Here is a 24,459-nt window from a genome sequence, read left to right as displayed (position 1 = left end):
GCCCAAAACTGATCGCAAACATATTTCACGATATTGGCGTCCACCGCGCTAAACAGTAAGAAAATAACCATTTAAAAGCAAAAGCACTTTTGACACTTTTACGAAAAAAAGATTTAAACGAGCACATATAGAGTGATATGAATCCACAGCTTTTGTTCAATGCAATATTGTGCGTGAATCTTCGAGAGATTCGCAAGTTAATATGCATATCTGATTTGCATTAGACTCAAAACAGAGTTTCTTTGATGTGTGTTGCTTTATCTTTTACCTTTTTTAGCATATCTCTTCTAAAACCATATTGTCGGTAACCAATGGATTTTTCCGCATAAATCTCCACCTGATCTCAGGGATATTCTAAGAGCAGCCATTAAGTAAGTCTAGTCCGACGAAAAGCCTTGTAATTTCGCTTAATTCTTCTTCCATCAAGGTTTTTGTTTGCCTCGGTCATTACACCTGTTTTGCACGTCCAGACGTAAATTTGAATATTATCGGCCGATGTGCCCAAAGCCGTTAGTGCGCATGCGTCGAACTCGTAGATAATAATAAAGGCCGGTCCTCATTCAAGCGAATGTTATTTTGATCTTGCGGGCAACGAACATGGCAGGCACTAAAGGTTGTATGCTTGAATTTAACGCCGATACGAAACTTACGTCAGAAGAATTCGTCAAAGTCTTCAAGGAATTTGATAAAGACGGTAAGAATATGAACATTGTAAATACCATATTCTATCGTCATTGCGGTAGCTTGAATCGTGTTTTGATCAGTTCTCGACTTATAAATACACGCCAACCATTCCTCACCTCCTCTTCCTGTTTCAGGCAATGGCTACATCGAGGCGGACGAACTCGACCAATTTCTACAAACGCTCCTGCAGGAAACAGGCAACGAGGTAAAATTCGCTATAGATAATAAAAAAATAAAGCTCCTAAAATTTATTTGGTGAATCAAAGCGCGTCATTTTCGCCCGCGAAAAAGTTAAATTTTCCCGCGAAGCCAATTCCCTGGAAATCATGTTAGCGCGTTCAGAATTTTTAACATCATGGATCGACGTACTCAAGTTTACCTTTGAGAGCTGGTAACTGAGAGAAAGTTTATTTATTCAGTTCGCCAGGCGATCAAACACCGCATATTATGTGTTACTTGAGGTCCAGAGATCGCGCAACTTGAGGATCACACGCAAAACAGTCATTTTAATATTGTGAATTAGTTCTAATGTGCCTACTATAGCAATTTTTTTGTCGAGAGACATTCTGTTATTCCGAACCAAAACGCTTTCAATAGTTAACTTGGCTGTGAATATTATTACATGGATCTACTCTCGCGTAGTGTTTTTCGTTTTACTTATGCAGTAATCACAAAAGGAGAATTGTTTTGTTTAGAAAATGCTAAATGATTTAAGGGCGAAAATCCCGATCATAAATTTATAACATGCATCTAATGCCTTTACTTTGCCCCCCAGTATTCCCTTTTTATTTGCTTTCCTAGATATACAACAGTTTACTGTTTGCAAAGCTACCTGGAATCTATCGATCATTTTATGTCATTTATTATTATTACTATTTTATTTTATTTATTTATTTTTTTTTTTACTTTTTTGAGAGAGAGAGCAGCTCTGCTTTGGGAGAATTTTTAATTTTTCTCAACTAATAACTATTTAATGAAATGATGGCGCTGCTTGCTGTGAGTTAATTTTCGCAAATTTGTCAAGAATTCAAAGAGGTCTTAAAACCGGTAATTTTTAACACGGATGTCTCATTAAGAAGCACTCAATAAAGTGAATTTCCAGAGGAGCTGAAATGTGGCAAATATTTACCCCGTGGAGGCGTATTGCAATTCAATGTCTTCAAGCCGTTCTTTCATAATTATACAAAAGCGTGCTCTCCCGTTGGTCGACGAGCTTTTCCATACGATGCGCATAATTTATTTATGGCAAGGCTCATCACCAATTTTTAAATTGCCCTCCTTTGAAATTTTCCCTTCTTTTTTAAAATAAGCTGGTGTAAAACCCTATTGTAGTTTCTCTGAGAGGCTCTGAGGTCTGTAGACGTTATTATTTCTGCATTTAGCGGATCGTCTTGTGAGTAGGCTCCAAGTAATGAAGTCACATAGTAATCCATCGTTGTTCAATTTCCTCGTTGCAGCTTGAGCCAATTCCTAAGTTAGAAGCTATCGCACTAATGATCATAGCAAAACGTACTGGAGCAATACGTTTTCCTTTAAAATATAAATGCACGACCATTAAAAACCTCCTGAAAAAACCGCAACCTAGTAACAAAAAAAAAAAAAAACTGAAAAACTCTCAGATCGGTTTAACAGCACTGATTTCGTTTAAAAATTTAAAGGAAGCTAACAAGCGCAACCTATCACACTGTGGAGATAATGATCGTATTTTGCAATTATTATTTTGACAGAAATGTTCATGTTTGTTATAAATATTTCACGCAAGCCACACAACAAATTGTTTTGAGTTCCCATAAAAAGGGTCTTAAATATTCTTGATCTGTTATCCTCTGTGTCTCTGCAGAAGTGGAGTATTCTTTTTATGGGATCCACAATGAGTTCAAGATTTTCAACCAACTCCATTTTAACTTTCCCAATGTTGCTCAGGGTACAATTTCTCCTTACAGAGAGAGTAATTTTCTAGTGGAAAGCGTAGGAAAATGTTGAAAATCATTAATGCGACATAGTAACATGATGATATAAAAATAGGCGGAAATAACTTGGGAGAATCTTTATCTCTAACTTCTGAGACTGAAATGGTGGAAGATTTATGTGCCACCAATACAACGGAGAAATAAATCACTTTGTAATCTGTAACCAACGTTAGCTTTGCCAATATTTGGGACACCTGCACTTATTACATATCTGTAACAAAGCATTGCTCGTTAAATCGCGCTTTTGTTTAGGGAGGGGGGAGGGGGTCCGATGAGGTTATTATTGAAAAAAAAACCGCTGATATCGGAGAGAAAAATGGTTGAAAAATGTAATGCGGCTATTTGAGTTTCTTTTTGCTTTTGTCAAATTCTTAGCGAAATGCCAAATGCTGTTATAAACTGTTTTCTTCCGTAGCCAGCTCACAGAGAAATGTTATTTAAAAAGAATAGCTTTTTAGCACAATCTATAGATAGCTGTGCGCGTCGTTTCAAAGCTGTGATTTTCTATTCCGGCCCATTTTCAATAATCGGTCAAACCGCATTTATTTAAAGTTAAATTAGTCAATTATTTATGGAGATACTTCCTTAAACTTTCGTTATTAGAATAAGTGAAAAAATAAATATGATCGTACCATGCTGCGTTAAGCGAATGAAACTCTTTATTTCAGAGGTTGGTCAGGTATTTCATGCGGCTTTCGCGTCAGTTGCATGCTGACAATGTCCCCCTCCTGTGGTCGTGGTCGTGTCCTTGTCTATATTCGGTGCATGTGGCCAAAGACGCATTAAGAACTGAAAAGAGGTTTTACCTTCATAGAGCTCGCGTCGGTAACGAAATTCGGCGATGCCGCGCTTATAAAACAAAAAAATTGTATGTCATCGGTATCTGTGTTTACATTTGAAGGCGTTGCTAAAATTAATCTTTGCATTCGAAGTCTCAATGGCGCAGAATTGCAAGCGTCTTTTAAAAATATAGTTTGTCATGAAATGTGATTTCTGACGGTTGAGTGACAGCGAATTAGTCAGAAATTAAAATTCGGGCGGCTCGGTGGATATTCTTGCATGGGTGTCATGGGTGTCTTACATTCTATTAAGCATTTGGTGGGAGATTTCAGGTCATTTTAGGTAAATGCTAAAAGATTTGTCGCTATTTGTTCGCTAAGGTCACTAGCACCCTTTTAAATATGAAACGTGCTTTTCTCCATTTTAGTATGCCAGGGATACAGTGGAATCCTGCCTACCAGTTGATACGGCCACCTCGTTATGACGGTCACTTTATTCTGGCCCGAACAAAAGCTCAGTCAGTCATTTTATTATTTAAAGAACCCGTTTAACACGGCCACTCTGTTAATAAGGCCAGATTTTTGTGGTCAGTTGATAACCGGATTAACGAGGTTCCACTGTATTTATAAAAACGTTAATGCATAACTGAAGAATCTTTGGTGATGCCAATGGCTCTTGCCTCTCGTTATAGATTACGTGCCAATTATCTAGCAATACATGCCTCTTGCTGAGGCATAAAGTCCTGCTAATGCTCTACAAGTTTCTTTCGCCTCTTCAAAAACTCTCAGTTTTTTTGCCTTTTTTTTTTTTTTTTCTTTTTTGCTTCTTTTGAAAATCGTAAAAAAATGCATTTTGTATTTGATGAGAGTAATTTATCCACGATTGTTCGTTATTTTCTCTCGCGGACTTGGCTCAGACCAGCGTCTATCACCAGATCGAGACTAATATCCAATCTTCTTGACCTGACCCTTGGTGATAACCCATTTATATTTCAGCAGAGTTGCTCCTCAATGTAAAACAGGTCGCGTACACCTGTCTTTTTCTGGTTATTTGAATTGAAAAGGTTTTAAAATGGGGAAGACTGACCGTTTAATTCGCAGTAGCTTTGCAATTACCTGTACCAATAGCGCTGTGTAAGTTATAGCGTTCAACTGAGTAGAATCTGTACCTCATTTATAAATAAAGGTGCAGGCGAAATATCACTGTAAAGCAATTGAATTGTTCACTTATCTCAAAACATATTTCTCCGTTTTGCTCTCAGAAACCTTCTCCAGATGAAATGGCGAAGTTCAAGGAATATATTCTCGAACAATATGATGACAACTGCGACGGTAAAATTAGTATGACAGAGGTAAGCAAATTAAAGATGTTATTAACGGGAGCCGCGACAGACTAGCTAGAGAAGGACAACTGTTACTGTTCGAGAACTAAAACGTATGGACAACAGCTGCCCTCGATACAACTTTTCTAAAACATATTCACCACCTACGGGTATATTATGTTACCAACTCACAACGTGACCAGTTCCCAGTTGGCTTGATAGCTCAGTTGGTAGAGCACTGCACCGATATCGCAGAGGTCATAGTTTCAAATCCCGCTCTAGCCTGAATATTTTCAGGCTATAGTTTCGAAAATGCCTAAGTTGCGATCTTGAAAATTCTTTACATTATCCAACAAATTATCGGCAAGCGATATTTTATGCGCGGATACCGTAACAAGTGTCAGTCATTGCCCAAATGGACAAAAACGCAAATCAGTGCTTACGAAGCCAGCCACGATAATGGCGTACGTCACTGATAGGAATAAAGAGAATGGCCAATTCCCTCTTTGAGACGCGCCTGCAGGGAATCATGGTAGTGGTATTCATCATCTTGGACTGGATATTTGTTTTGATGACTACAGCTACCACGATTCCCTGCAGGCACGTCTTAGAGAGGGAATTGGCCATTGTCGATAATTTAATTGCCGGATCAACGGTTACTCGACAAATGCAACAATATTTGAAGAGGAAATTTTTAACTTTCTTCACACACCGACTTGCTTTTTATAGATTATTTTTCACATAGTTGTCGAAACTTCTGTAGTCTGTCAAGGCTTTAAGAATCCCCCGTAGGAAAAAAAGGTGGCGGTTGTACATTTTACCACAATACTATGCGAACCTTACACAGCCCATAAAGTACAAGGGAAGTCATATTTTTGCAATATTTGTCCCCGTGCTAATGACATTGTGTATGCTAGGTTTAATGATGTTAGAACATTTCTGTACGTTTTTATGAGCGTTGTTAACGTTTTCATGCGCTAAGAAATATGGGTAAATGTGCCAGTCGCTATCTTTGTTCCTATGGAGGCTTAGTTACGAACGCACCAAATGTAATATATATTTACGTAAACATTCATGATTTCGCTGTCATGTTGGTAAAAATGTTGGGTGATTAGTGCAATTATTTACAATATTCTTCCACCGATTGTCAAAAGTTAAAGAGCATTTCAATTACATTCATGTGCAGCTTAAAGAACTCCCAGGAAACTACTTATTAAATCCTAAGCAACAAAGAACTATGTACTTCGAAATTGTCGCCCTATCACTATCGACGAGGTTAGGAGTTGAAAAACAAAAAGAAATGAAAAAATTGTTGTTACTTTGTTTTCAATGTATTGTGATACATTGTATAAAATATGTGGCTGATCTTTAGATATCCTGGGTAATTTTGGTTTTCCTCGGTTCCTCGTAAAATGACTTTAAACCTCCTTAGACCCAATCAGCAGAAATAGGAGATATCAGAAAAGCATTGCTCTAAAATACCTTTCAAAGTAGAGCGCGGCAGCCATGCCTGCTGTTTTCCTTTTTGAAAATGAGTTATATTTTTGTGCAAAATTTTCCTCTTGTTTACGAACACCAATTTTGCTGCTCATGCAGTAAGGTTGACGTTACGTTGCCATGAGAATGCTGTGAATGCTGCAAATCCATCGCCGATACACTCAGAAATCAAGTACAGGACAACGCTTCCTAGTCATCATGCATCGCCCTTGTTTTCTAAATAAACTATAAGGTGATTCGTGTACGATACTTCCCCCGCTTTCACCCAAGCCGTAATTCCCTCATAAGTTGTGAACACTACTTAGTTGTGAGTACATTTTTTTGTTTTGATCTTTTTATCACTTTTTAGCTCGAGAATATTCTTCCTACAGAGGAAAACTACTTGAATCAGTTCCGAGAAGAGTTCGAGGCTGAAAAATTGGACAGTATTCAATTTATCAAGGTAAGGAAAACAAGAGGATTTCAAACGTGACCATTACAGCTCTTCTAGAAAAAATGTGATGGCTTTGAACGAGGGTAACCACCAGATCACTTATCGGAGCTAAACTATTTGAGGGAGACGAGCCGGCGAAAAAGAACGCTGCGGCTTAATGCGATGTAGATATAAGGGTAATTAGTCTGGAAGGAGAGGATAATTTTGCAAGACTTATTTCAGTACCCTTCGTCCGTAAGGCGCAATCTGCAGGAAGAAATGCTGTCGGCGCGATGTCTACCTTGTTTAGTTTCACATGTTCATTGTTATGTTCTTCCAGTCCTCTAACAAGTCCCTTATCTACTCACGAGTTATCCTTAACCCTGAAATCGTCATGACATTCAGCTTTTCTTCAACCGTTAATTTGTGAAATAGACCCCATTCATAATAAACATAGTTAAATGAGAAAGCTATTAGTTTCTGAAGAAACTGTTAGGCTATGTCGGTGGTCATGTGAAACACATAATGCAAATGATTAAAACCTGGATCATTGCATTGGATAATGCAATTGAAGAGTTTTCATTGGTTTAGCCATCTTGGTATATGACCCATTATACCATGCTCTAAAAATATGGTAAGCGTACGCGTAATGTTTTGGGGCGTTGTTATTTTAGTTTAGTTTTCTAAACTTTGGGGGCGTTTTTAATAAAACGACTATTCTGCTCGCGCTCGTTGAATATGAGATGGTTATAGCCAACTCGCCTCGTTAACTATCTGCCATCTAATATCTAACGTGCGCTCGTGGAGTAATTTTTAATTACATTTGTTAGCCGTGCTCAGCAAAACAACAACTTGAAATAACCAAGTTCTGTGTATTTTAGACTTATTTTGGAGAACGCGAACGACGACGGCTAATTTTTCGTATTTCCATTTGTATTTGAACGGTTTCATTGCATATTTAGCCTGAGAACGTTTTTAGAGCGATTGTAAGGCACCATCCTTGAGTAGCTCTCAATATATACGTTAGATATTCTTTTATTCCTGTTCAGATTTGGAATCACTACGACAGTGACAGAAGTGGTTACCTTGAAGGAGAGGAGATAGAAGCGTTTCTCAAAGACATGCTGGAACAACAAGGCAGTTCCCCTAGTCCGCAGCGAATTTCCGACTACAAAGATTTTATAGTAAGAAGATGCAGTCTTAGCACATCAAATATATCACTGTGCAAGGCTATTTTCACTTTTATATTAGGGGAGTGCGAGAATGCGAACTGCTCTCTTGAGTTAAGAAGTATACGCTTTTTTAATTGCAACCCTAACTTCGTGTTGTGGTTTTCTTTCACTTAGATGGACCGCTATGATGAGAACAAAGATGGGAAAATAGGATTGAAAGAACTCTCTCGGTAAGCTGTTTTTCAATTTCCCTTTAAGAATTCGTCGTTTGCTCTTGTTGCTGCCGTTGTTTTATGAAAGTAAGTGTGTTGTCCTAGATCACTATAGCCACCACCATCGCTAGACCGAGTGCAGGGTCGGGAGAGGTACATTAGATAGACCCAGCTATCTTGGGAAACATGAAAACGTTTTTAGTTAGGCTTACTGACTAGCTTAGCTTGTTATCTTCTTGAGCGTGATAAAGATACAATTGACCGCCATAGCCAGTTAGTGATGCTGAAATTTCGAGTGGAAGCCTCTCGTCAAAGCAAAGGCTGCTGCCACTTCACTGTTCTTAAGGTTTCCCTGCGGGACCTCCCGCTCAGGCGCTCCTACAGGACCTAGTGACGGATGATGCAACTTGGGACAGGCCGGGCCTAAAACGTAGCCATCAAATTAGACCCCACTTCATCCACTTTTATCCCATGCTCTGGCGAATTGCTATCTTTTGAAATGTGAGCCTCGCTACCTCAGTTTAACGGAGCCACGTCACGGTTTGCGCATCTTAAATTTTTCGTGCATCTTGAATCTTAAATATTCACGTTCGTCGTTTGCAATCCGAGCCAATCTTCTCCATTCTTAACCATCCTTGTTTCTTTGTGGTTTATTATTACCTCTTTGGTGTTTCTGTATTTTAGTGAACTAATATTTTCAGGATTCCTTCAATTTAAAGGTAATTTTGTAGGTTGCCAAAATAACTCAAAATACCGTGACTCCAGAGCTCCTTTAAAATTCACCTTCATTGACTTCCCCGCCCACTTGCCCGTCGACACAGCCAACAGTTTCTTTAGAAGACAACACCTTTGCTTACTGACCAGATGAATTATAGCAAATCAGCAATGTACCTTATAACGTCTGAGATAAAAAAGGCAGGAAAGAAAGAAACGTTGCCTCGACATAACAAAAGAACGACAAAGAATTAAGTTATATGTCCTAATAATTTTTTATCGCGTTTAGGATCCTGCCTGAAAAAGATAACTTCTTTGCAAAGTTCCAGGTATGTCACTAGTCTATCACTGTACGTACTATTTCAAGGAAAGTTTGCTATCTTAGATTTACAAAAGAAGAAGAAAAAAGCACTATAGATACGCTCAAGAATTATTCCGATCTCACCGCCGAACAGATGGCCACACTTTTGTCTATTGTCAGCGGTTAAGGCAATTTTGCATTGCTCCATGAGTGTTTGTAGACTAAACTCGCGCTAAACTATCTCCCTTTGCCCTACTTTTGAGTAACAGTCACGAGCATCTATATACTGCTTCTGACGGGTCGCTACACACACGGTCAATAAAAGAAAAACTCCGGCAAAACCGAGTAGTGACCAACCAGGAATTCCTGAACCCTTCCTTCCAGAGAAACGTAATCAGTATTTCGGGTCAATTCCTTTGACGTTTAAGTCCAGAGGTGAAAATGAGTGCTTGGCCTCCGGAAAAATGGAAGACCCTCTTAGGCACCTTGGCCCACCTTGGATTGAACTCATTAATCTTTTCGGTTTTTTTTTTTTTTTTTTTTTCAGGGAAAGCCGGCCTTGTCAAGGGAAGATTTCGATGCAGTTTTCGACTATTACGATACGGTATGGCGAAGACTTTTAATATATGTGTGTGTGTTAGGGGGGGGGGGGAGGGGGAAGAGTGAGTCAACGCGAACTCGTCAAGATCTCTTATAAATAATCACCCCTCGAGTCGACGTATTCAGCAAATTGTTGTAGAGAAATCATATGCATCATTACGTTGCATTTTTGAAATCTCTTTAAAATCCACTTTACTTGTGAAAAGTTCTAGAATTTTATCTTGTATCATCTCGTATTGGGACGGCCATAAATAGCTCCTGTTGTCATTCGTGCTTGACGTCATACGTGTGTGTACTGTAAAACGAACTACCCTCAGAAAATGCAGCACAGCGGCACTGCATTCTTGTCCTCTGGGCACTGCTTCCCTTTGCCAGCGGGACGTTCGCGCGGGAGACGGAGGACCTTCCATCTCTCGTGGGAGGGCTTCGGTGAGGTCTGGGGACGAAAACGAGTTGCCGTGAAGTGCATCTCAATTATGTACGTAACTGCATAACTACGGTGCTCTTTCGTGAATTTTAATTCAAAAAATTTTATAAATTGAAGGTGATAATTGGTAGAGCGTTTACCCTGTTTTTTTGGGGGGGGTGGGGAGGGGGGGGACGCGATGGCCTCACAGTTAGTACGCTCGTCTCCGGATCGAGTGGTCCTGGTTAGAGACCTGGCCGGGAACATTGTGTTGTGTTCTTGGACAAGACACTTTACTCTCAGAGTGCCTCTCTCCACCGAGATGTATAAATGGGTACCGGCGAACTTAATGCTGGGGGTAACCCTGCGATGGACTAAGGTAAAATCTTTATTTAGACACGGTATTTCCTTCAGGACTATACAATATTTAATTTAAATAAATCTAACTACCTAACTAATTTAATATTGTAAATAACTACTAGAATAAGAGAAATGATGAAAACCTGCTTTACAAGGAAGCCGTGTATAAAAACAAAATAAAATTTATATAAGACCACTGTCAAAATCATAGTTCTTCAACTTAGATTTTAATTGATTAAGGGAGAGCGATTGTCTAATATTCATGGGCAGACTATTCCATAGTACAACTCCGCTGTAAGAAAGACTTCTTTTACAGTAATTAGTGTGGGGCTGTGGGATAGCAAGCGTACCATCACTATCTCTTAGCTTATAAGTCAAAGTATCGGAACGGAAGACAAAGCGTGAACAAAGATCTTCCGGAACCATATTATTTACAATCTTGTACATCATTATTGATTTATTAACAAGGCGTTGACGGTCCAGTTTAACCCAGTTGACCATCCTCAACAATTTATGAGTATTACGATCGTAATTTGAAAAAGTTATGACGCGTGCTGCCCGATTTTGTAATTTTTGTAACTTTTGAGAAAGATTTTTAGAACAGGATCCCCACACCGAGCTGCAGTAATCGAGATGAGGTTGGACTAATGAATTGTAAACGGAAAGTAAAGTCTTATATGGGACCGAATACCTAATACGTTTAATGGCGCTAATGCCAGAAGCAATCTTTTTGGAAAGCTCATTGATATGACACTCCCAAGTAAGATTTTCATCAATGTGTACACCTAAGGATTTAACAGTCGAGACTCGTTTTATCGGAAACTGGTTGATATTAGCAGTAGGATTCACTTTAAAATTTGAAAGCCTTTGCTTGGAAACAATCAGAAGGAATTCTGTCTTTGTCATATTCAAAGTTAGTTTGTTGGCTGCAAGCCACACACGAATTCTCTCCAAATCAAGATTAATACAACTATTTATTTCATCAACGTCACTACCAGCAAAAGTAATACTAGTGTCATCGGCGTACATCCTTGGTTGGGAATGCTGGAGGCAATTTGGCAAATCATTTATATACAATAGAAATAAAAGGGGCCCAAGAATCGTTCCCTGTGGAACACCACAGCGAAGGAACATTCTGGACGATTTATTCCCGTTTACAAGACACGTTTGGGTTCGGTTTTTTAAATAAGAGCAAAACCATTGGTTTGTGGAACCCTGAATACCATAAGCTTGTAATTTTGAGAGAAGAATAGAGTGATCCACAGTATCGAAAGCCTTCTTAAGATCTAAAAATACGACGGCATTAATAAAGCCACGATCGATGTTTAAAGACCAATTATCAGTCGCTTCAATCAATGCAGTAACTGTAGAATGAAGCGAGCGAAAACCGGATTGGTGTCTACTGAGAAGATTATTTTCATTTAGGTAATGATACAACTGATCATAAATAATTCGCTCGAAAACCTTGGCCACAACCGGGATAATCGAGATCGGTCGATAATTAGAAGGATCACTCCTACTTCCTGCTTTCTTAAAAAGAGGCGTGATTCTTGCATTTTTCCATTCATCAGGAAAAATACCAGTATCGATAGATTGATTGAATATCAGAGCGAGTGACCAGGAGATTAAATCCGGACATTCTTTTAGAAGTCTTGCTGACACAGAATCGAGACCTGTAGCCTTTCTCTTGCATAATTTATTTAGGTGGGACAAAACGTGCGATTGAGTCACACGCTGGAAACTAAAACAATTGCTGGTTTGGTAAATATATTCATCGAAAGAGGTGCCGACTTCCTCTATATCCCTGGACAGTTCGGGACCGATTTCTGCGAAAAATTTATTAAAACCCTCTGCGATTTCGGTCGAATTCGTTATTCTCGTTCCATTGAGCTCAAGCTCGTTAATTGCAGCTTTATCCGATTTGCGGCGTGTCACCTCATTGATAGTTTCCCATGTCTTGCGCGAATTTCCATTGTAAGCTTCAAAAGTTTCATAATTATAGGACTTTTTTATATTCTTGATCTCATTGTTCACTTCATTACGCAACTTCTTAAAATTATTCCAATCACTTGGATCGCCCGTCCGCAAAGCCTTAATTTTAAGACGATCTCTCCGATACATCAAATTCTTAAGCTCAGGAGTAATCCATGGACTTTTAGAAGCACGAACGTATTTAGTGTGGAGTGGAGCATGCAGATCACACACTACTAAGAACAAAGTTTTCCATTTGGACCACATTTCATTGGGATTATCCATTCCCATGAGATCAGCCCACGGTTGAACCAAGATGTCCGACCGAAACCTATGATGATCGAAATTTTTAAATTGCCTATACGAAACAGTACTATTTCCCTTGACGGCGGATGGCAATGAAATTTTACGAAAAACATAAATCAAACTATGGTCACTGATTCCGACATGAGATACTCCAGAGCAAGATACATTGTCCGGTGACTAGTGAAAATAACATCAATTAAAGTGCTACTCACAGGCGTTACTCTTGTCGGTTCATTAATAAGTTGTTTTAGATTGTAAATATCAGTAATGTTTAGTAACGCCTGGGTATTTACATTATTCAGAGATGATGAAAGCATATTACAATTAAGATCGCCGATAAGGTAATACTCTTTCCCTTCAGCATCCAGCTTTCCAACAAAAGATTCAAAATCAGAAAATAATTCAAAAGGTGAATTGGGAGGTCTATACCATGTAGCAACAATAAAAGACTTGCTCTTGGTTTGCTAATTTCGATAGTAAGGCTTTCAAGCATCCCATCCAGGGGGGAGTAGAAATACTCCTAGTCGCTTCATGCTACGAAAACCGGGACAACCTCCGGCCTGGTGGGTCACTAGGCTCGTATGCAGACTTTACCTTTTTACCTTTCTTTACCCTGTTTTTATAGGACAAGAGTGGCGAGATTGAAGGCAGTGAGTTGCTGGTTCTCTTGCGTGACGTCATGATCAAGATGGGACTGGTAAGACATGGAGACTCTTGCTTTTAACGTAATATGGCTTGATGTTCATTGGTCAGGAGCGGAGGCTCCTACTGAGAACGTTATTTAAGCACTGTGCTTCCCATAATGTTCATCTAAGGAAATACTACTACTCTCCTCCTTCATGTCTCCTCTTCTTTATGTAAAATATTTGTTTGGCTATTTAAATTGTCTTTAAAACCAGAACAGTAATAATAGAACCAGCAAAACCAAAATCATTTAATGACCTACGGTTAGTTAGTGTTTTCTTACAAGCCCTCTTCACCTGACTACACTATGCGTCAGCCGGGAAACAGACCAATAGGAAGACCTTTCCTTCGCTTCAAGGGCACCTGATGTGGTGCTTGCCATAACACCGGGGAAGCAGTTGAAGCTAACAGACGATGCAGAGCGGGCCAGCCAAGATCGAAAGGGACCTCCACAGTAATCAGAAGAGAGAAGACTCTGGAGGGAGGCTAAGCTCCAAGTTCACAGACCTCCTACAGCGTTCGCCTTCGTGCGCATGCACTGTGGAAATGACTGCAATTCCTGCATCGGCCTTAACAGTCACAGCAGACACTATCCCCGAATGTGACGTCCAGGCACACAACTCTATGGTCCTTGGGAGCCTGCTATACTGACCCTCGGCCATTTTGATAAGTCTTACAGTAACTGGACGTTTTTTTTTTTTGTTATCGTTTCAGGAACCCGACGATAGTCAAGAACTTGAAAAGATGAGGGATGTCGTTCTTGGTGTCAGTGATAAGGATAACGACGGAAAGCTCTCCAGGGACGAGCTGGCGATGTTGCTGTCCGATATGAATGAATCTTAGCAACAACAGCCGAGCATGACACAACTGAACTAGTTATAGTTTGCACTGATATCGTATTAATATAGGAATATGTGGCATGACAATTGAGCTAGGGATATAAAGAAAGTAAGCACCTTTGGCATGAGTACGATGGCTTGGATATTTCTAAGGAATTTTCACATTTATAAAAGTCAGCAAAGTTTCGATGTTAACTGAAACATGGGTTTGTGTCTGCTATTGGAGATTGAATTCTGATTACTCAATGCAATAGTCTTTTTCAAAAACTTTTCTTAAGTAAGTAATTTCCTTGATGTTGGATTAATACTTATCTTTTAAATTGCTTGTCTTATAGAGCATAGACCGAAATTTTTATTTCCTAAAGTGCGTGCCGGCAAAATACACTAAGTGTTGAAGAATATCATCAAAGAAGGGAATAACTCATAAGGAGAATTTGAATTTACAGTTTCAGTCTTTTTATATGTTGAATTTATAGACTAGATGTGTTTTCTATTGAACAAGAAATGCTTTTTTCATCTCTACTTGAAACCTTGTCACAAGGTGCTGAAAAACTCATCTGACGTGTTCGTGAAATATGTACCTCGGTATAGAATAAAGTGGTACTGTTTTGTCTGCGCGAGCGAGTGTTTGTTTGATTTCACTGTATTTCAGAAGTTCTCTTTTTAGGTTAGAGGACCACCTTCAACCAATGTTCTTTGCGCGCCTCTGTTGTTGTTTTCATCCGGAAAATCGCCGCGTGGGCTCACATGTCTCACTTACACAATAATGAATATATGAGGGAAAATTACATCGAACAGGGAAAGATTGTAGAAAACAACGAGATTCTCTCATTAAATGAGGGAGTGCTTTTGGATAACTGTTCTGTTTACTGCAACGTTGCTCTGATAGGTCAAATATATTGCACTATAAATTCATGTTCAACTTGATCTCTGTGGGACACGATAGTATGAAATTCGTTCGCTGTTTGCCGCTTTCATTCCAATCCGGTTTTGTTTTAGATATTGCTCCCAGCTAGTTTGGCCCGAGAACGATGATGGTGGCGTCCACAGGTCGAGGCTATGGGTTGTGTAAAATGGCATCAAAACAATGTATGGAATGATTGTAATGTATCTTCTCAGTCCGAAATCACATCAGTGTGGTTTTCAATTCCACTCTTCTCGCAACAAACCTCACTTTGAAGAATCCATTATTACCCTACTATCAAACGTGCCCATTCTCACACCCAGGGCCCGGTGAGGCTGAGAAAGAGAGCGAGATCCGATATTTCTCATAAACCCCAGCATCCCTCTACAAAACTTTTTTCGTTAAATCCTGTGAGTTTAAATTAAATTTCTTCATCTTTTCTGCCTTGAATTTTTCAAATGAATGACCCAGCTGTATAAAAGACATAGGTTACAATTTGTTATTTTAACGATATGCAAAGGATGTCAAAATTCAGCCGCTTGGGGGGCTGCAATGATTTTACTTAATCAAGCTATCTATCTATCTCGGAACAAGTTATGTTTAAAGAACTTGAAAGGATCAAGATGAAACTGATCTTTTAACGATCACCCTCCTTCAGTTCCTCTCGTAAATACTAAAGAAAACGTTTTTTCTTGAAATCTCTGCTATTAAGGTGATGAAACTCTTACCATTAAACTTTATTAGCTGTTATACTAAAACTCGTTTGGATGTTCTATATATTACAAACTAAAAAATTAATGGTAAAAAGAATACGAGTGCAATATAGAAGAAAACTTGTAAATAAAGTTCATAAGTGCAGGAAACCCTCAATTTATCTTATTATAAATTATAGTTATATCGCTTTCGGTAAACGATCGGTTGGAAAAGATGACTGCTTTATCAACACGTTTTGTCCAAGATATTTTTTACTTCCTGTTTACTAAACTTCTGGTCCTTGTTCTTGTCAAATTTCTTCATCTTTTCTGCCTTGAATTTTTCAAACGACTGACCCTGCTGTATAAAAGACATAGGTAACAAAACTCAATACATTACTAGCTTCCTAAAATAATTTAAATTCAATAAGGTAGAAGATGGAAGGGAAGAGAAAAAGGGGATCATCTCCCTAAAGGGCATAGATGTTCAAAAAAAGCAGCAAAGCAGGCTTTTCTCATATTCTTCTCAGGTCCAGACCATACACTGCCGGAGAAATTTGAAAACGGCATCTTCACTCTGAAAGTGCATGAATGTTTTTCGTCCACACTGAGCCGGAGAAATTTGAAAACCCATAATCGCCGGTCATTTTCGATTTGTGCTTGAGGAAAAATCGGGAAAGGAAATCACGTGATTATCATTACGTCATTGTTTTCGAAAAGCTCCGTCTTCAAAATGTTTTCCGTCCACGCTAAAACGCAAAGCCGGTGTTTTCACTGAATTCCCCTGGTTTAAGCAGCGTCTACGAAAAGTTCCGTTTTCGTGACGGACTAGTGTAGATTGTAGGCCTAGCCGTAGAAATAAAGCTGCGTCAGTGCAGACGGGGCCTCAAACTAGATTATTTAATAGCTAAAATAGTTGCAATCTTAACGATGATTTAGATATCTGCTCTAATTTGAAAAAGTGTTGACAATTTCACTTCTCCTTTTCTCAGCTTCTTCAGCTTAGTTTCGATTGAGGAGATATGAAGAATTCCTGACGATGTTTCATCGCATTGCCGAACACCCAGGTTCAATTGTAGAAACTAAGGAGTGCGCGGGTGAATTGAGAATTTTGCACTCGATGAACAAAAACGAAAAAATATCCTACTTTTAAACCAACAGGAATTTATTTATTTCACCTTCTATGACAGGAATCGAACAATCAACAAATCTTACCTTGTGTTTCTTTTCATAAAGATCTTTCAGGAAGCCTTCCAGCTCGCATCCCTCGATTTCATTACTATTGTCCTAAAAAGGTATATTAGAACCCCATGTTGTGCGGATGCAAGTGCAGATAACCAACAGAGATCTACTTTTTAATTTATTTTGGTTTATATCTAAAATACACCATGAGCAATATGCAATATTATTGTACGGCCATGTCCCGCAAGAACTGACAACTAGCAAATTGACGAATATGATTGGCTAAAATTGATATTGACTGCGGTCTGGATTTCCCCATCTAAATCGGCATCTTAATTTCTCTAACTTTTACTTTCGCCATGAGAAAGTTGCAAGCAAAAACTACAAAATGATTTGGCTTGTTTCTGTTTAAAATACTCAATGGAAGAGCCCAAGGGACGAAGAGTAAAAAGGTAGATAAACGAGCAATCAAAACTCCCGCTGAATATGAAACTGAAGTATGTTTTTGCACGTCCAGAAGTAAAAAGTAGTCAATGCAAGACTAAGAGTGACTTAAACGCCTGTAAGCATCATTTTTGGTCAACAAGGGAAGCTAGAGAAATTGAAAACATACCTGTCAATGAGTTCAACCTTCCTCTAACCAAACTTTTCGGGCAAATTCGCAAACAAAATGAAAGCGACTACGAACCAGCTACATTAAGCGACTTTCAGGGAATTGAAATCGAAACCCGGTCAATGATTCTTCCATACAGAGCTTCCGCTCAGTTAATAAGAACTGCTTTTTATGAGTGACCAGTGAATTACTGCGTTACAGATTCTCGCTGTTATTCTCTCTCAAATTACCACGACGTTATTTACTACGTTAAGGACTGAGTATGCAAAATGTAGGAAAGAAGGATTCTACTGGTAAGTAAAGTTGATCAGCCATCTGTCAATTTTTAAGAATTCATCGATTAAATTAATTCCCCCACAAAGACTTGCCTGGTCATAATGTGCGAATATTTCCTCGAACTCCTCATCGGTGAATGTCTGCAAAACAGTAAAAGGAACGTTCAGCGGTTAGACAGTGGTCGCGATATCTTCAAACTTTTTTGTTTTTTCCACTTCAGGTCGACCAGTGTATTTAGGTTCAGAAATTCAATTTTATTTAGTATTAGCCTCAGTAACATAAGCGATTCTGGTTCTGATCAAGCTAAAAACATTCAATTTTCACAAAACTGTCTAATTTCTCGCGCACTGATGGGCTCATTTTTATCATCAATAAGAGTACAGACGGATAAAATGTTAAATTATGCAAGCTTTCAAGTTCAACTTTCAGCTGTCAAACTGTCAACTTTTTAATCAATGAGATTTTATAGACTTTTTTAAGCAGCCAATCAAAACGCGAGGAAAGCTATTGACAATGTTCGCGTCATTTTGAATAAAATTCACGTATCTTTGTCTACGGCAAGTTTACGGCGTCTTTTCCGTTCATTTATTCCCGGCATTTGACCATTCTGGGGTCTTGTTATTGATGATAAATTTCGTCATAACATTGTCAAAGTTGACTGCGGAACCACTCGCCTGCGGCTCGTGGTTCCACAGCCACTTTGACAATGTTATGACGCGGTTTATCATCAATAAGGGGACAGACGCATAAAAAACTGACGTCAATTTGTTAATCTGAATATGGAAAAGTCATAGCATGATTAAAAGTCCTGAGGAATTTGAGTCCGATCACGGTATTAAATACTTTTTGTTCGTCCCGGTTAAGAACTCAAATTTTACAGACAATTATGAGCTAGTTAACGTTTTTGCCATCGAACAGTACACCTGAGGAGCTAAAGTATTCACCGTGTAATAAGTTTCACCAGTCAATGGACGATTTCCAAGTTAACCTTATGCCACTGTTTCAAAACTAGTCCTCGAGCAAAAATGAAAATAATTTGAACTGCATGAAAATGAACCTGTAGGCACAGTGGTAAACGGCAACTTGGAAATGGCCTATTCATGTCTAACATGTTCCCTTCTGTACGCAAAGCCGTATGCGAATGAGCCAAAATGTTAACTATGACGTCAGCAGGGATCTTCCCATACAAAAAGCGAAATTATCTAGGATCAGGCTTTTAGGCAGATGGACATCCAGGCGTCCTGTGGACAGCCAATTTTTAAAGAAGATTGTTTTATTTTTCATATGTTGCCTGGTAAATTGTTCATTTGAGCAGGCCCTATAGGGCATTTTGAACGCCCACGTTTCGAATCCTGGCTAAAAGCCTGTCGAGGATGCACATGGGTGAACGTATACGGCAATATTTATTTCATTTAGCGTCAGCAAAGTCCAATGTATTACTTTAATTACCTCATATTGCTCCAGAAAATTCTCTTCAACGGGACAAAACCTGCAGAAGAAATTAAATGGCAATCGAAACTGAAGGAAGTATTATATCTATAAGTAATAAATGATGAAAAAGTAAATAAACACTATCATCACAACTTTGAGCAAATTGCATCACTAGATGGCGTTGATCTTATCTTGAAGCAATTCATTGCGGAATCTTTAAATTTAGAATTTCCTTTAATGAGATGCAGAAGGAAGCCTTTTCAGCAGCCAGCTTCCTGAGTTGGGCTAAAAACATTTGAGTTCTATGGAGGGTAACTGAAAATTATTTGCCACGAGATTTGCACACTGACATATATGAACTCAAATAGTAAAGTTAAAGAGTCAAGGATAAATTCTTTAAAAGCAGCGGATGGAAAATGGGTATTTTATCTACCGATAGTCAAACCTTTACTTCCCACTTCCTCCTAAATAGCTAAGAAATTGAGTTAATTTATGATAAGAGTCAGTTAAACTGTAGATAATATAATGATAGGTATAAAACATTGATAGCGTTTACTACTTACTTGCACATTTCTTCGAGGCTGACTTTTTCCCCTTTAATGTGCTGCATTTCGAACTGCAATTAATTGACAAAATGTAATAATGGAAAAAGTCATGGGAAAGCTCAGCAGGTCAAAGCATGAACAAGAATACGAAAAAAACAGGACAGACATTTCTGCATGAAATTTATAGTTTTGGGTGAACCGTCTGGAGGCGCCTTTTATGATACTCAGCCAGATATACAAATATAAGTAAAACACGTGATTCCTAACTTTGAGTACTTGTAAGTACTTAAAAGTAAGATTTTTAAAATAAGCTGGTAGCTATGGCACCTCAAACAATTTCTTCAGCCCGTTCCTTACTGCCGCTCTTTATTTCCTCTTTTCGCCTTCTCCGACCACTTTTTATCTCGTATCTTGAAGATGCTTTCTCCAGACTAACGCCACAAAAACATTGCTAAATAGTGTCCGAAAGTTCTTTTTGTGGCAGGGAAGTTAATTATACCGACTCAAAGGTCAGAATTAGACAGGTGTCCAGAAAATATTCAAAAGTTACCATTGTTTTGACGTAACGATCTATTTTCTTGTCCAGATCTGGGTCTTCAGCATCACTCTCACTCCTGTTTCTTGTTAAAATGTCGCGAAAAAATGACTAAGAAGTAAAATGCGGAGCAGAGATATGTCAGTAAACTACCGGGTGGAGAGAATGATTTTATCTGCAAAATTGCACAGTTACAGTTTACAGTTTATTTATTTCTTTACAAATTCCAAATTACAATTTACACTACCCGCATATAGCAAAGGCTAATCGAGGCGGGAATTGCGATAAATAGGTAACACTTTAAGTCAGAATAAAAGGAAGGAATAAAATTAAATTAACAAAACAAACATGTAAACAAGTACAATGAGTCGAATTTGTGATAAGTAGGACTGATGATAAAAGGAATTGTGAAAAGGGAAATTAAAGCTATGATAAATACAGTCATTAAATTATTTTCAAATCTAGTGACAAAAACCACAAAGTGACAACTTACTTTCGTCTCAATTCATCGTGTGGCTTCAAAAAGTAATGACAACAACAAAAAGACAAATATTTTAAAAAGCACTTCAAAATACTTCAGACAAGCAGCCATTATCATGTTGCACAGACTGACTTTTAACGCAATATAGTTGGCATAAATGGAAACATGGCGTACTAGATGATCTGATTTTCTCACGTATGTAATGTTCGACATTAAAAACTTGTTGCAGGTTCCTTTATAGACATTCAAGATCTACAACGCTGTTACATTGCGAGAATCTCAGTTATTGCTTCTTGTAACACTCTCGCGGATGACTTTCGATGCAACAATGTCGACAATGAGTTGTCATGACTCATCTTAATTTGGGCCTGTACTAGTTCTTTGTCAATTTCGGTGTACCTTCAACTCGATGCAATCTAGATATCCACTGCCGTCAGCATCATAGTGGTCCCAAAGCTATGAATTAGAGGACGTTTATTAGTTCCGAAACAACCATGAAGGGTTAAATAAAGAGCATGGTGGAGAACTGCTTTAAGGGAATAGTCTTAAAGGAGCTCAGTCACGGATTGCGCATATCGAAAAGTTTAGCCTCAATTTTTCAAATTCGTCGTTTGTAATCCGTGTTAATCTTCTCCATCCTCAGCCATCCTTGTTCCTTTATGGTTTATCATGATCTCTTTGGTGTTTTTCTATCTTATTAAACTATCATTTTCAGGTTTCCTACCATTTAAAGGTAATTTTGTATGTGACTGAGCTCCTTTAAGGAAATCGTAGAATGTTCTTGAACTGTGAATGGTATTTTGATAAACTAGTGATAAGTTGGATAGATAAAGGAACTTTTTTTTTCTCTGACTAGTTATAAGAAGGCTTATGCTGATTTTAATCCAGCTGGCAAGCTCAGAGATACCGCGAGATCACCCATATGAAAAGGTCGGGGGTGCTCGTCGGAAAATTTGAGTTTTAACTACCCCTAAAGGAACGCAATCTGGATGGGGCTCGAACTTTATTTTATTCCTAAAAGATACCACTTAAAACGGAATAGTATCGATTACCAGCCGCTGTTCAGAAAAGGAGTCCGCGCCAGTAGATCGGACTCGAGACAGCGCAGAAATCGGGCCTAAATTAAAGAAAGGAGCGTTTATTTTTGGTGACGTTTTGTCATGAACACCCTAAGTGAGACCTGAATCCTTGATTTATACCCCTAAGCGAGGCAACGAGCATCCCCGACCTGTTCAATTGGGAGTCCCACCCCCCCCCCCCCCCGCCAACCCCCGAGAGATAAAACTAAACACATTATAAACTCCAAGGTCACGTATAATTAAATGTCTCGACGTTGAATCACAAATATTTTTAAATCGTTGTTCTCCATACCTTCATGAAATCCACACTGGTTATTCGTGTTTGTTGCTCCCCAAATTCAGCTGTCAAGAAGTTGACGGGTACTAACTCATTGGCCAGCTAGAATAATTGAAATTAAGCAAATAGTTCTTGAAACAATTGCCGAGATGGTCAATTTTACCTCAGTAACAACTCACCCACAACTCACTCGAGCGTCGAAAAGTAACTAGTTTTGGCTTAAAAAACACTCGCGCCTCTTTTTCATCCGACCAGAAGTAAAACCATAATCAATTGTAACTCGTTCGCACAGGTTTTCCCGCGCTTCGAATTCGCGTCAGCCACATGTAATTAATTCAAGTTTTGATTGGTCCATTGGATTGTCTGTGTCCATCGGATTGTCTGTGTGATGGCGCTTTCGTTTTACGCAACTTAGTTGAAAATTGCTCTGTAGAAACCAAAATTGCACTTAGACGTGTGAGGCACCTGAGCCCCGCAACAACTGTGAATTGCGAACAAATTTAGCCTTAACCTTCTCTTAGCATAGGATACGTATCTAGTTATGCTATTACCGTGGTCATAGTCACCAATTCCTCGTCATCGTCTTGTTGTTCACGGATTTTCTCCGCAATTTCAACGGCCCTGGAACTTTCTATTAAACCCTGTAAAAGAAATAAAGTGTTGCAAGTGGGAATTAATCAAAACGTATACTTTAAGCAGTACGTTGACTGATGAGGTGAAATTTGTCAAAATTAAAACAAAAATTAACGGAAGTGTTGCTATACGCCGGTCATCGTTGCGACTTTTCAAATTTCACCGGCGTAGTTAGGACAGAAAAGATTTCATCCGTTTCCTGAGTGAAAATGCCGATTTCAAATTTCTCCGGCGTAGTGTGTACTGGTCTAAGATGTTACTGTTATCAGTCTGCAATCATTATATATACAAAAAACTGAACTTTGTAGTTAATTATGTAGTTCTGAAAAGAACTGTTGTTGGTGACTAACGTTTTGACAATCTGAGGGGATGTCATCTTCAGATTCAAATTCGATAAAGTATCCCGATTGCTTTTTCAACGGAAGCCGTCATGGCGGCTATCCTTTATAACACCTATTGGTTACGATATATTTACATTGTAGAAAAAATAGTCCGGCGGGGAATTGTTGCCACAATAGAGGTCCAAATTAAAGACCAAGAGAACGAAAGTTTTGTAAATATGACAGTGAAACAGTCTTGCAATACTTTTTTCACTTGTTGGGCTTTTGTACACATGGGTTGGAATTTCCAATAACTTCAAAATAGTCAAAGGCTTAACAAGCAACTAACAAATGCTTCAAATATTAAAATCGAGTCAGCATTTTAGTCGGCAACTAAAAAAAAATTATTGGGCATTTTAACTGATAGGTCATGTGGTTGTTATAGTGATCGAAATGTTTTATATTGATTGTTCAGCCATTGGAGTAGTTCTATGAACCCGCGTAGTGCACAGCGGTCGCGTGTATTACCATGTGCTCTTATCAATACAATCTTGTTGTTGGACCCGCCATCTTGTGTGAGTATTCACTCTTCTAACCCGAAAACAAACGGTGATGAGCTCATCTTTACTTACAACTGACACTAACAGAGAACATTATAACGGAAGACTCTACAGTGAACTTGAATATCCAAACGGACTACTGACAATGAACCCAAATTTTTCAACTGCTAACCGAGAAAAAACTCTCAATGACAGCTATCATTTACCAGTTGCCAAACTCAGTCTATAGTTAATGAAAATCTACTTGGCTAAATGCATGCCAGAGCCACCTCAAATTTGACTGGTGGCAGCAGGTAGTTTACAATAGTATCGCACTCTTTAACGACCGAATGTATATTAGCAAACAGAATACCTGCAGAAAGCAGAAAAGCAAACTCAATAACTGTCCCCTTTTTAAATGTAGGACATATATCTGTAATTGGTTGGGGAGGATCGGCCTATCGAATTGCCAGTGAATTTGCGAATTACTACCCTACTGAAAATATGACAACTCTTGCGCGTATTACACGTAAACAAGCTGTGATAGATTCTTGTCTCGCTATTCTATATTTTCGCCTATATAGCGTCCCGCAAACATAGTCTCCTCAAAGTCGAAATGTGTGAAAATGTGTTTCCATATTTCTGGACAATTTGTAGCAGAATTGACGGTTTAGCTGAATATGCACATATAAGATATTATGCACAAATTTCTTTATTATCATT

General features: G+C 38.6%; 2 protein-coding genes across 4 annotated transcripts in view; one reads left to right on the top strand and one right to left on the bottom strand.

Moving 5' to 3' along the window:
- The first annotated feature begins 546 nt into the window (after positions 1-546).
- On the top strand, positions 547-14,959 carry LOC145465452 (calbindin-32-like). The gene is made up of 10 exons (XM_081449228.1): positions 547-694; positions 819-889; positions 4,696-4,785; positions 6,602-6,694; positions 7,714-7,848; positions 8,011-8,066; positions 9,052-9,091; positions 9,611-9,667; positions 13,332-13,403; positions 14,105-14,959. Exons 1-10 carry the CDS (start codon positions 598-600, stop codon positions 14,231-14,233), a joined length of 840 nt encoding a protein of 279 aa, XP_081305354.1. The 5' UTR covers positions 547-597; the 3' UTR covers positions 14,234-14,959.
- Positions 14,960-15,088: 129 nt separating this feature from the next.
- The window catches only part of LOC145465453 (calretinin-like), a 13,608-nt gene continuing 4,237 nt past the window's right edge, over positions 15,089-24,459 (bottom strand). For 2 of the 3 annotated variants that reach the window (XM_081449230.1, XM_081449229.1), the window contains exons 3-11: positions 22,796-22,885; positions 22,260-22,346; positions 21,288-21,344; positions 20,423-20,518; positions 19,891-19,943; positions 19,346-19,385; positions 17,989-18,036; positions 17,041-17,112; positions 15,089-16,186 (exon numbers count right to left, since the gene is read on the bottom strand). In XM_081449230.1, the coding sequence (XP_081305356.1) occupies positions 16,073-16,186; positions 17,041-17,112; positions 17,989-18,036; positions 19,346-19,385; positions 19,891-19,943; positions 20,423-20,518; positions 21,288-21,344; positions 22,260-22,346; positions 22,796-22,885 (657 nt within the window). In that variant the 3' untranslated portion in view covers positions 15,089-16,072. Of the gene's footprint in view, positions 16,187-17,040; positions 18,037-19,345; positions 19,386-19,890; positions 19,944-20,422; positions 20,519-21,287; positions 21,345-22,259; positions 22,347-22,795; positions 22,886-24,459 lie in introns of all 3 variants that reach the window. The other variant, XR_014041604.1, reaches the window with a different exon arrangement.

This window comes from Orbicella franksi, chromosome 13 (genome assembly GCF_964199315.1).
Source record: "Orbicella franksi chromosome 13, jaOrbFran1.1, whole genome shotgun sequence".
Classification (NCBI taxonomy): Eukaryota; Metazoa; Cnidaria; class Anthozoa; order Scleractinia; family Merulinidae; genus Orbicella; species Orbicella franksi.
This window is presented reverse-complemented; position numbering and strand designations above follow the sequence as displayed.

Excerpts from the sequence above, each read along its gene's own strand:
- LOC145465452 (XM_081449228.1), top strand. The coding sequence starts at position 598 with ATGGCAGGCACTAAAGGTTGTATGCTTGAATTTAACGCCGATACGAAA. Across the intron at positions 890-4,695 it reads TGCAGGAAACAGGCAACGAG|AAACCTTCTCCAGATGAAAT; the intron begins GTAAAATTCGCT and ends TTTTGCTCTCAG. Across the intron at positions 8,067-9,051 it reads GGATTGAAAGAACTCTCTCG|GATCCTGCCTGAAAAAGATA; the intron begins GTAAGCTGTTTT and ends TATCGCGTTTAG.